Source organism: Camelus ferus, chromosome 5 (genome assembly GCF_009834535.1).
Source record: "Camelus ferus isolate YT-003-E chromosome 5, BCGSAC_Cfer_1.0, whole genome shotgun sequence".
NCBI classification, from domain to species: domain Eukaryota; kingdom Metazoa; phylum Chordata; class Mammalia; order Artiodactyla; family Camelidae; genus Camelus; species Camelus ferus.
The window spans coordinates 89,222,046-89,234,547 of record NC_045700.1 but is presented as its reverse complement, the minus strand read 5'-3'; the positions used below and the strand labels follow the sequence as shown (position 1 = coordinate 89,234,547).

The following is a 12,502-nucleotide window of genomic DNA, read 5'->3' as shown; positions in this document are numbered from 1 at the left end:
AATAAATGAGAGCTTCATCTCATCTCTTTAAAAAGACTAAATAGTCTATACCAAGATGTTCTTACAATTATTTTACTTTGGTGAACATTCTTGCTCACACACCCTCGTACACATGTGAAAGCAGCTTTGGATATATGAAATCCTAGATAGGATTTGCTGGGGTGCATGTATTAACATTTTTTTTTTCAGACTGTACTAAATTTCAAATCTTTCAAATTGGTCTGTGGCTTGAAGTGACCCTAGCACAATTCTATGCTGTGAAGTCTACCTCTAAGTCTAGTTTTCTTCAATTCCTTTCTCAAAAGTCACTGAGATGACAGTTTCCTGTCACAGGCCGGCCTGGAACCTCAGATGTTTTCACTTTATCCGTGCTACAGCTCTAAAGCATGTCAAAAATACTTGTCACTTTTGGGGAGAGAGCTTTTGGATTTTTTTTTTTTTTCAGATGACAGTAGCTTCAGGTATCTTTTTGGAGTTTTGAGTAGGATTTAATGAGATAGATAACATAAGACTAATCTATTATCCAGTTCCTTCTTTTAGCTGCTGGAGTGACTATAACATATTTGTGCTCTTGGGGCAAACACCTGTGTTATTAGGTGTCAGAGGTTATGTCTGCCAACTCTCATCTACTTAGCACATGTTTACTGTTTCTAACAGTTTCCCCGTATTTGTCACATTAAACCTAAGTCACCAGTTCTGACCACCTTAAGCAACACTTTCATTTAGAGAGGGCAAATAAGACAGAATTTCAAGAGTAAAATACTTTTAATAGTACCCTCCTGGACCTCATAGTCTAAAATGATTTTTGCTTCCTCTGTACTCATACATCTTAATATGTTTGCGCTATTCATTAACTTGGCAATTGCTCAAGAACTTCCTTTGGACTTAAAACAAAAGTTAAACCATTTGAGTGTTTATATAAATCAAATCACTAACTATATTCTCCCTACTAGATTATATGCTTCATGAGAGGAGTAACTTTGTTTGGTTCACTGATGATTCCCTGAAAGTAGAACAGTACCTGGCATATAAAAGATTTCAACATTTGTTGAAGGAATGATAAATTCTTTGAAGGCAGGAATCTTCCTATATTTTGCATCCCCATAGTAAATGACAAGTTGCTCATTAAAATTAAGGAAAAGATCTTTATTCAGGAACACAACTTAAGATTTTCTTAGAAGCTGGCCTAAATAATACTGAAGATTCTTTCCAGCCCTAACTTATACATCGACTAGTTTCCAAAGAATTAGAACCCAGCATACTATACATACTACTAAAACTAGACTAAGAATAATTGCGTAAATCTCTGACTTAGGAAGCAGTACACTGATTTTTCTAAGACTCTGGATTATCATTATTAAGGTCAGATTTGAGAATTAAGCTATACTGACCCCAGGCTATATTCTGTAAATCCCCTTTCTGAAAGAATAAAAAAAAATCATGGCATCAAGTTTTTAACTGGGAGTGCCTCTGTAAGCATACAAGTATGACTTTAATGTCACTGCATAAGCAAAAAGGCAAAGGAATACTAACGTAGAATGTTTATATATTTTGGATCATGCCAGTGGTGGTATGATGCTAATGAAAGGTACATCTACCTTTAAATTCATGTCAAATGTGCAGCTGTTTGGATTTAAAGCCCAGTAAAAATAAAAGCAATGAAAAAGAATTAAAAAAGGGAAGCACAGTGAAAGAAGGATCCATTTAAATCTGGAGCATATTCTGGATAATATACAACATTTGGGGGAATAAAGGCAGAGAGTGAGAGAAAAAAAGTACAAGAATCAATTTTAGAAAGTCGCTCGAGAAAAAAAGTCCATTTCATAAAATACATTTAATTCTAGTCTTTTAGTACTTATTTATGTCAGATCATCTCTAACTGGATGTTTGGTTTCCTGTGCTGAAACTTAGAAAAAAATTATCTTGTGGTTACAAAATAGCATGTTCTCAAGATGCTTGACTGAAAAGACTATTTCTTTGGCTTACTATTTTTACAACAAATTTTACTTTAAAAAGAGATTGAATTAATCAGATTTGAGATTAACTCTCCCTGGTAGAACTGTAGTGGATTAAAAAAAAAAAGAAAATGGCTCAGAACTTGAAAAGAATTTTACACAGATGCAATTGACAGAAAAAACAGGGCCTGAAATAAAGGAGAATTTTTGATGCGTTAAAAAAAAAAGAAAGAAAAAAAAAAAGAGAAAATAATACCTGAGGTAGGGAGGGGCAGGAAAAATTTCATGAAACAGAGTAGTTAGAGGAAGACATGTGCCCAAGTTAGATTAGGGAGCAAAGTCTGAAGGACAACAGAATTATTCTTAGGGAAAACCAATACCAAGAGGACTCCTATGGTTCATTTTCTAAAATAAAAAGGTAAACAAGTATTAACTTGTTGAGGCTAACGTTAGAGAATAGTACACTTGTACTACCAGACCCTCAAGGAAAAGAAATGCTCAAAAACAATTTTTAAAAACAAGTATGGAAAAGGACGTAAAGTAAAAATGAGAACATTCTAACTTACTTGAGGTAGGTGAAAACAAAAAATGAAGTAGGAATAGATAAGAGATTGCTTTCAATCATTCATGCTAGAAGTGAATTTTTAGGATCATACACTTTAAAGCAAATGGAAAATAGTCAATCCTAAATTTCAGCATTTAAGAAATTTCAATTAAATGCATAAAAATTTCTTTAAAAGTGTTCAATTAAAAATTTAAGTTTGACAGGCTATCACGCTTGTAATACGGAAATTATGCTTGTAATATTTATAAATCTTAGCTATAAAATATATTTCTATTTTAAAGATACTTGTGAAGCTATAAAATATCTCTATTTTATTTAAGAGCTCATGAAAAACTGATGAAACATTAAATATGTACGACTATACAAATATATGCAAAGTTCTAAATTTCATTTTATTGGAATACCATCTATTAAAGTGCAAGGTGCATGAATATCTCGGTGACAGGTGTAAGCTCAGAGAGGAATCAGAAACGAGTTCCGCGTGGAGGCCCAGTTCAACCTGATCATTTCATGGCCACAATAAATCATCCACAAAGCCCACCTTAAATAGCTAAAGTAGTCATAAAAATAGGCCGATGGTTACTTTAGCGATAACATAATCCTCGGTCTTATTGTTGTGGAGCAGATGTCATTATGGGTGGGGCTGACGCGCAGAGCAGCTGAAACATTTTTGTACCACTCCCCGCACACTTTCACTGGGATAGAAGGGGCTCCAAAAAGGTAAGGGGAAAGCTCTCAGCGATCAATTCCTACTAGAAATAAGGAAGTTTTGATGTGGCCTTGGTACACGTAAAGACCACGAGAAGATTTTTAAAATCCCCCATGATTAAATCCTACCCTGTAAAAGAGATCTTCCCTTTCTCCCCTCCCCTGCCGGCTCCTCCTTGGGACACTTGGCTGAGTCTTTCTTTCCCTCCTTCCCACGCTGAGGTGAGGCTGCACGCAAGCCAGGGACGCCTGTTTTTCTTTTCGCGCGGAGGGAACTCTGCGGGTAGGAACCCCGGGTGGCAGGAAGGGAGCGGGTGGCGTTGTGAGGAGGCAAAGAAAGCTCGCCGGTACGAGCCGGGCTAGGGTTGGGAAGGGACCCGCGGGCGGCCGGGCCCGCAGAGCAGGCCGAGGTGACGAGGGAAATCTCCCGGCTCGGAGCTGGGACCGGGCGCTTCCGGCTGGCCACAGGCGCTCTCGGCCTAGCGCTGCTCGCGTTCAGAGCTCCTCCGGGGCGGGCAGAGAGTTAGTAGAGAAGGTAAACCGCGGCTCGCACTTGCCTGGGACCGGGTGACCAATAACTGGTAATAGTCTTTGCTCGGCGGCGGGCCTTGTCCTACAATTTCGAAAAGAGTCTCCGGCAGCCACGACGCCATCTTTGGACGCCACCGTCGTCGCTAAGACAACCAGGAAGGGGCGGGGCCTGGTTGGGGTCATGGGGCCAAAGCCCTGGTTTAAATCGAACCCTACTTTTGAGCTGGCGGGCTGTTTCTAACTTAGGGTGATTGTCCTCTCTCCCAAGGGCCACAGGGAACCCTGAGCCGTGAAATTTGCACCTTCAGGTCCCCGGTGACCCGAAGGGGAATTAGTTCCTGCTACCACCGAGGGGAGGGGGTTGACCCCGGCGGAGGGATACCAAGCGAACCTTCACATTCTCCTTCCTGGTCCCTCGAAGGGATCGGGAGGAGATAGCAGGCCGCTGGGGAAGTCGAGCCGGGCGGTGGGAGAGGGAGGGGCGATGTGATGAGCCGCGAGTAGGCAGCGGGGACTGTCCCGCGCACGAGCCCGTCAGCCGGAGTCGGTGGGCAAAGTAGTTCCCCAAGGGTGTTGGAACGGGCGGGGAGGGAGGCGGCGCGGGCGGAGGCGCACGCCGGGCGCGGTGCTGCGGCTCAGCTGATAATTGTAGGGACCCGAGGAGCCGCCGCCGCCGCCGCCGCCGGGGGGGGTGGGGGGAGCGAGTGGAAGTTACTGCCGCGCCACCGAGTCCGGACCGGAGACTTTGGGGCCCAACTAGGTAATTGGGGCGCAGTTCCTAGCGGTGGGGCCAGGCTTGGGGGAGGGGGCTGTATTGAGGGGTTGGGGGGGTGGCGGGGGGGGGGGGAGGAGCTGGAACAGAAAGTCCCAGGAAGCCGGGTTGTGTCATCGCCGCGATTCGGCCCCCGCTCGGCCTGTTCCCGGTGGCGGTGGCGGCGGTGGCGGCGGCGGGGCCGCGGAAGGACCGGGCCGGGGGTTGACGGGTTAGGCGCTCGAGGGAGACCACGGCTGGAGGGACCGGGGCCGGGCGGGAGCGGGGGGGTCTCTGGGTCCCCCCTCCGGCCCCCCGCAATGAAGATGGTCCTTCACGGAACTGGGGTGAGGCGTGCGGGTCTTGGGGAGTCCGGCGGGGGTCGGGGGGGCCGGAAGTGGGCTTGGGAGCTTGGAGGGCGTCTAGGAAGAGAGAAAGTGGGGGGCCGGAAGTGCAGGTGGGGGGTGTGAAGACGGCAAGGGTTCCCCGGAAATGGGATAGGGGGCCCGGAAACCGGGAGAGGGGAGGTTCCAGGGCCAGAGACGGCCCGGAAATGGAAACTAGGGAGCAGCTCGAGTGACAACAGTTGTGGGAAGCGAGGGTCAGAGGAGGGAGAGGCCGGAGTGACTTTAGACCGGAGTAAGGGGTTTCCTGCCCTGGGGGACGGTTGAGGGCGGGCGAGGCCGGGGACGGGGTCTGCGGTGGGCAGTTGTTTCAGCCGTGGGAAGTTGAGGCTGAGGGAGGATGACGCCGAGAGGGGCATGCAAGGGGGCGTGAAAGAGGCCGAGAAACTTGGCGGAAAGGAGCAGAGCATCCTTCTAAATAGATCAGCGTGGAAATTTGGGGGGAGGGGGTTAGGACCTGTGGGAGGGAGGTGGACCAGTTGTCACTCCAATCGTATTAGCATTCAAAGCGAGTCAGGCGATTAATTTATTTATATGTGGATTACATAAAACCTATTATAACGTTTGTCCATTCAGTTCACCGTCTCTCCATCCTCCCCACAGTGAGTGGGGTTTCTAGTTTTGAAACAAGTTAGAGGGGAGCTGAAGTAATGAAGGATGTGAAATCCCCAATCCTGCCCTTCTCCGTGTCGCTCCCTTCCCCAGAATAAGAGAAATCCTAAATTTGCTAGAGGAAAAAAGATTTAAAAACACATGCCAATTGGGGGTGGGGTGGGGGGATAACTTAGACCTGTGAACTCCTGCTGGGGGACGGGAGAGAATAGGTTACCCCGTGTGGCGAGGAGAGAACGGAAGGGGCTGCTTCTAAACCCTAAAGACAGATTTGTTTGTTTTTGATAATGTTTTACTTTGTCTGGGGGAAGTTTAGCTTAAGCTTGGTGTCTGGCGGTGGGTATAGTTTAATTGCTTCGTTAATTGGGGGAGGGGACGTGTCAGTGTGGGAACGTTCGTGTGTGTGGTGGGGGGGAGGGAGACGTTTAATAGCGCAGCGACTGTGTTCCAAGTGGACGTCTAACTGCTCCCCTGCTGTCTCCCTTCCTAGTCAGTGTTCCCCGATCTTTCCTGGGCTGCCAGATCACCCGATCCCGGGGCTTCCCTCTGCTTTGTAGGCCCTTCACTGATGTATTTAACTTTCTCTTCCTCTCCAGTCTCTTTAGATATTTTTGGCGTTTCGTTTCTTAAAGATCCGGAAAGTTGAGGCTCAGAATCTCCTCTCTCAAAACAAAAATATGAGGTAGAAAGTTGAAAGAGCTATTGAGTGGGGTAAAAAACCGACGCTGGGAACAAAGGTCCTAGTTGTTAGAGAAAAAGGCAGGAGGCCTATATATGAGGCCTGTGTGTGTCGCATTTACACCAGGGGGGAGGGAAGCAGTTAGGGTTGAGGAGTGGAATTATCAGAGGTTCAGAGACAGTAAATTGCAGAGGGATTTATTGAGGCTTATTTTCATATTTACAACATGCAGAGATATCAGTATTAAGTGTGAATTTTATAGTAAACACAGTTTCCAAATCTTCTACAAACGCCCTGCTCTGTGTTCAGCCCCAGAAATATTGAATTAGTGTGGCTTTTATATCATCTTTGTGAAATTGTTTGGGGAGTTTTTATTTCATTTATTTTAAGCTTGAAGAGAGCTGGGGTTTGTGGGCTTTGTCCACCTCTGCCTTTCTATGAATGTGCCAGTATCCATAAGAATGGTAGAACTGTAATTAAGATTATCATTGTTTCAATTTGCTTCCTAGTTTTTCTGGAGTTTGAATGGTTTTTAAGTCTGCTCAGCTGACATTTATTATTTAGTGTCCATGAACAGGCTATTTGTTTTATTTTTCACTTATTTTCCGAAAGTTTTGGGGCACTTCTGGCAGTTAGAGTTCCTGAAGGTGCTAAACAAAAAAATATTTTTAAGATAAATGGATACTAGGCCAGGGTAAAATCAATGCTTTCACCTAGCAAAGTAAATTTGAAGTAATGTTTACTTTTCCATTCTAACTTTTAAGCTTACTGTATTTGTTACCTGGGTATGGTTTTATGATCCAGTTTAAAGGACATGATCCTAGCAAAGAAGACACATTCTGGCCTGGGAATTCACAACACTGCCAGTTAATTACCTGTGTGATCTTGAGCTACTCTCTGACTCCTTTTCTGGTCTCCATTTATTTTATCTGTAAAGTGGGATCCCCATTTTACCTACTGGGTGGTTTTGAGATCCAGTGGATATAATGGCTGTGAAAAATGACAAACTGATAAATAAGTGTAAGATATTGTCACTAGTTTCAGAAAAATTATCTATTTTGAGGTCATTAAACAAAAGATAACAGCTTTCATCAGTAGTGGTGGTGGGAGGTGTTGATGTAAGGTAGTTGAAGATGGGAAGCTGTAGCACTTTAAAATTTGAAATTGAAATTGCTGCTACATTGGGTAATAGATCTTGGGCCCAATTTTTGTGTTCCAGTAATTTTTTTTTTTTTTTGCATCCACATGCTACGTTTTCACGATACATTTTTAATTTTGTTTGGAGAAACTTCAGACAAATTTCTTTGCATTTTTATTGTGGGTAGAATTAATACCTATTCTGGTTTGTGGCTCTTAGGAAATTGACTTTCTAATATCAGAGACTACAATTAAGGAAAAACACTTCTGAATCTTGATCTGCTTTCTTTACAGAATCTGGGGGGTTTTTTGTTTTTAATTCTTTTAAGTGGATGGGTGGGGATCTGTTTGAGCAAATGTGATACCAATTGTCCTATTATTTATTGTGGTAGGGCCTGTTCGCTGAGGTAGTTTGATGGGCTACATTGAAAATACAACCTGCTTGTTGATTTTCATCTTCATTCAAGTTCTTGCTGCTGCAAGCCTGACATGTCCTTTTCCCTCATTTAAATCATTTTAGATTTACTTCAGCTCGCCCCTTCAGAGCACTTCCTCAAAAATTTCTACCCCGTGATCTTTTCCTTTTATTTGAGTTATCTATATAGACTTCATTTTGGGATTACAGTGCTAGGTTTGTTGACATGTGTTGCCTTTGTTTCCCTGACTGGATTATAGGCTTCCTGAGGGCAAGGATTATCTAAATGTCATTGTGTTTTGCATGAAGGTGTACTCATAAACCTGATTGAAAATAACACCCGTTTCCTTCCTACTCCAGACCAGTAAAGTTAGCTTGGTCTTGCTGACTTTGCAGCCAGTCTTCCTGCTTGGAAAGGTTCTTGGCCCCAGCAGATTCCCCAGGACGCTGTTTGGTTTATGTGATCACAGTCTCTCTCACATCTTCTGACTGCTGTGCCATCAGTGCCTGGATAGGGTGGAAGAGTAAGAATTTGGGGATATTATATAATACATATAATTTGTAGAGTGTTATATAATCTTGGTGCTTGTAGTTCTTAACGTGGAATATTAGCTTTCCGTTTGTGTATTCTTTTTTAGTGCCTGGGTGTAGTTCAGACAGCTGTATTACAGACTTCCGAAAGGCATAAAACCTCTAGCAGTTTGTTCTTTGCAGTGTCTACCTGGTCTGCTAGGTTACTCTGCATACATGGTGGGTACTTGCTGTTATTTGTGGTAAATAGGTGTGCTGATGCTGAACCAGTCTCTTAATTTTTATTTAAGTAAAATTTAACTTGGCTGATGTCCTGGATTTTTAAAAATGCAGTTCTTTAATTACATCTAGTATCCCAATTTATTGATAGTTTCAGGGTATTTGCAAAAGAAGTTGTTTCCTAGACTGAAATAAGTCTGCTTGATAGTTTTTCTCTGAGGACTTTTAATTTTGTTTGTAATTCTTGTAGTTCGTGAAGCTGGATTGGCCAGAAGCAAAAGGAACTTGTCCATTATTCAGACTTACCTGTTTTATCTTGAGTGTGTGTAAGCTGTTGGTAATAGTCAGTTTTGCAGTTACGCTTGATTTTAGAAGTCATTCTAGGGGCCTGGAGTAAAAAAGCTGCCTGTTAATGTGTTCTTTCATTAGAGAACAGTGTTGTTCGAATGAGTATCTGATCTGAAGGTAGAAGACTTGGGTTCAGTCCTGGCATTGCCTTTCCTATCTTTGTGACCTTGGGCAGATAATTTAAGCTTTGTGAGCTTCAAGTGCCTCATCTGAAAAATTATGTTATTGCCACCTAACCTAGAGTTACTTGTCATGTATATGCTAGACACTGGGTTTAGGAGATCAGGCTACAGTGGTGGATTGGAACACAGAGCCCTTCCTCCACTGGTTCACTGCAGCATTGACACATAGCCTCATTTGTCAACACTGTTTACCTAAAACATACTTTTCTTATATATGTAGGTATCCTACTTGAAAATACTTGAGTATGCAATAGTATTCCTTAGTCAATTATGAACTCTTTGAAGTCAGTCTTTCCTCTTTTTTATCACTAGTATCTAGCACAGCGCCTGGCTCATAGTAAGGAATCTTTAAATGTTAATTGAAGGAGTAAGTCTTGTGAGAATAAAATGATTCCAAAAGTGAAAATATTCTATAATGGTTTAATGTAATATCCTATTTTATTTGTTTTGATAAACATTTTAGATCACTTAATGCTAAAAATATTTTGGGAGTTTTCTTTTTAGTCTGTTGGTATGTATTTTAGAGACTGCAAGTTACTTTGAATCAGACATTTACAAAATTTAGGGCAAGCCATTTCATATTCTTTAATTGTCCATTATTTACATGAAATAGTTGATCATTTAACTGCATCATTGAGGACCTAAGTAAGTTTTGAGACAATGTGCAAATTTGTTAAGTACAAAATTGAGTTTTATATAGCATTTTAGCTTATTCTGTTTCATTTTAGAAAGGATATATTTATTTTATGTATGTAACATCATATTACCCATATATGGATTTTTGAAGGCTATTTATAAGCCGAAGTGTTTATCAACAAACCTTCAAGACCTGAAGTTACAGCATTTCAATGTGTATTTTAATCAACTTGTTGGCTGTGATAACCAATGAGTTCCACCCTGACTTAACAACTCCTACTCATTCCACCCGTGGGCAGATTTCTGAATAAATAGATGTACCTTGTGCTGTTGTCTTAAGGTCAAAGTAACTCGTTTTTAAGTTCTTAGACTGGTAAACATGTGTGATGCCCTGGAAACCCGAAGTGAGTTTGTACGGATAGCCTATCTGAAATTCACTGTTGAGTTGTAATTTAAGCTGCTTTGTGTCCTTAGAGAGCAGGTTCATGGAGATCATTTGGAGGGCCTCCCCTGCCCTGCTTTTTTCTTTTAATTCCTAAAACCTAAGTGCTTATGGTTGCTTTGTAAACAGCAAGTGTGTGAAAATACTATAACTTCTGCTATGGCCCCAGTATTTTGTAATCCTGTTTTGCACCCTTGGCTGCAGTCAGTTTGAGCTGCTTGTTCTCTGAACACACCCAGGAACTTCAGCATTCTTGCTAAGGCTCTGGTTGTCCGTCTGCCTGGTGGATAAACCCTCCCTCATCCTGTGTCTCTTGGAGCTCCATTTACACACTTCACTTGCTTCAGTAACTCCTGTAAGATTTTCACTTTTCACTCTCTTCTCTCCTTCTACTCCCTTCTACATTTTATGTTTCAGTTACGACCTTCACAGTCTGTCTTATGAGTTGTTTGCATCTTTATGAAATCTTTGGCTTCTTGGGGTAGAGTTCTCATTCTTCTATCTTTGCAGAGGCTGGCATAAGGCTCCTAACGTAACTGTACGTGGTAGGTGGCAGTGGTAGAGTTTGGTGAGAAACTGTATTGCGAAGTAATAGTAAAATATTGACATAGTTTACTGTCAGCTTGCTTATTGTAGTTTTTCAGGGTTTGGTAGCTGGGTGTAGGCTCCTGGAATATAAATTTTTCAGAATTAGGCTCATTGAAATCAACTACTTATGGGATTGTCATTAGACTATTTTAGTATCTCGGTTACTCCAGATTTAGCATTTGGAGATTATGTTTGTTAGTAGATGAAAGTTTATTTATCAATACATATTTTTATCAAGTGCTTGCTGTGTACCACAGGACTGTGCTGGGAGGAATACAAAAGGAACTTAAGACGTAGTTCTTGTCCTCTGAGTTTTGTTGCATTTAATTTAGTTGATAATCACTTCTCAAACTGACTTGATAACTATAGATAATATAAAGTATAGAGAGGTATTCTGCAGATAGTCTAAATGCAGGTTTTCTGCATTTAGAAAACTTCGTATGAGAATCTAAATTAAGAAACAGATGAATTAGGGCTTGATTTTTGGCTTTACTGAATAAATTGTTGGAAGTGCCTTCATTATACAGATATTTCATCAGCAGCTAATGTGTGTGCATTTTTGGTTCTGTATAAGGTCTACTCTCGGAGTGTGCTGAGGAAAAATTAAAGATTTATAAAATGAGGTCTTTTATCTCAAGATTTACTAATATTGGCAGATGAGTTCAAACTGTGTCAAGAGAACACAACATATAACGTGCATATTTGTTATTAAGTACAAAGTTGAGTTTTATGCAGTGAATACTCAGAAGTTTAGAAAGATTGAAGTTATTGAGGAAGACTTTATGGAGAGAGGAGGGGCTTGAGCTGACTGGATAGATACAGAAGAATGGGGAGCTTACAGCTGTAGTTGTGGTGAGGTAAACTGGCCCTCTGGAGTAGAGGGTCCACATTTATGAAAGAAAAGGAAATTTGGGCTGAGATTTATTGAGGCTCTAAAATTGGAGATTAAGAAATTAAATTTAACAAACAGATGAGTTGAATTTATCATTGATCCATGAATATGCAGTGACAACATGAAAAAAGTATACAAAAATATTAATTTCTAAATGGAACTGAAAACTAAAAGTGCATCTAGATCTCACTTTTTATGAAATTGCTTCTCTTTCTAGGACTATGTATAAGGCTTTTTGTGGTAAGTTTTGGGATGATAGTAGCAATGGAGATAAAACTTACTTCTTGTTCAATATCCCTACTTAATAGTTAGAAAAGTTTTGTTCCATAAGCAGGAGCTGGTTAAGTGTGTAAATGACTTCTGCTGCTCCTCTGTTCAGTCGCAGAATTCTTCCTTTGTGGAAGCTGACAATCATTTTGCCTTAACACGTTCAACTATTGTTTATTCAGAGATTAAAAAAAATCAGTACTGTTTGAGAATTAATACTTTTTTGTGTGAGTTACTCAGTAATTTGTCAGTCTTATTTATAGGGGAAACTTTTGCTTAGTGTTTAATGCACTAAAAATATTTAAAACAAAAGCAAATTGTGGTTTTAAGTATTTACATATTTTTTTAAAAGTGCAAATTTAATATTACCCAGTTTATGTTAAATATTTTAATAAAAATATTTGCCTCTGGTTGATGTCATAGTAGACTATTTGTTATCCCTTTTACTTTTATGAATTATGTAAAACAGGATTTCAGAAATGGGAAATGAGGTTAGATGGTGGCCAAAAGGAAAATAACAAGGATTTATTTTTATTTTTTAATTTTTATTCAGGGGTCTGGTAGCCATAATATTTAGCTTTCTTTAGCAGCTTTTATTTCTAGCATGTTCTTGTAGATTTTGCCGACTGCAGTTTGAATC

General features: G+C 41.1%; 2 protein-coding genes across 21 annotated transcripts in view; one reads left to right on the top strand and one right to left on the bottom strand.

Moving 5' to 3' along the window:
* Positions 1-4,084, bottom strand: part of FBXO36 (F-box protein 36) — an 82,582-nt gene extending 78,498 nt beyond the window's left edge. For all 5 annotated transcript variants that reach the window (XR_004320122.1, XR_004320121.1, XR_004320123.1 and 2 more), the window contains exon 1: positions 3,786-4,084. Coding sequence is in view for 1 of the 5 variants with exons in the window: in XM_032480439.1 (XP_032336330.1) it covers positions 3,786-3,881 (96 nt within the window). In the remaining 4 variants the exon portion in view is untranslated. The remainder of the gene's footprint in view (positions 1-3,785) is intronic.
* Positions 3,491-12,502, top strand: part of TRIP12 (thyroid hormone receptor interactor 12) — a 135,223-nt gene continuing 126,211 nt past the window's right edge. For 13 of the 16 annotated variants that reach the window (XM_032480436.1, XM_032480437.1, XM_032480435.1 and 10 more), the window contains exon 1: positions 4,370-4,519. The gene's annotated coding sequence lies outside the window, so the exon portion shown is untranslated. Of the gene's footprint in view, positions 3,512-4,369; positions 4,520-4,726; positions 4,858-5,027; positions 5,150-12,502 lie in introns of those variants that run through there. The other 3 variants (XM_032480425.1, XM_032480423.1, XM_014558021.2) reach the window with 3 other exon arrangements.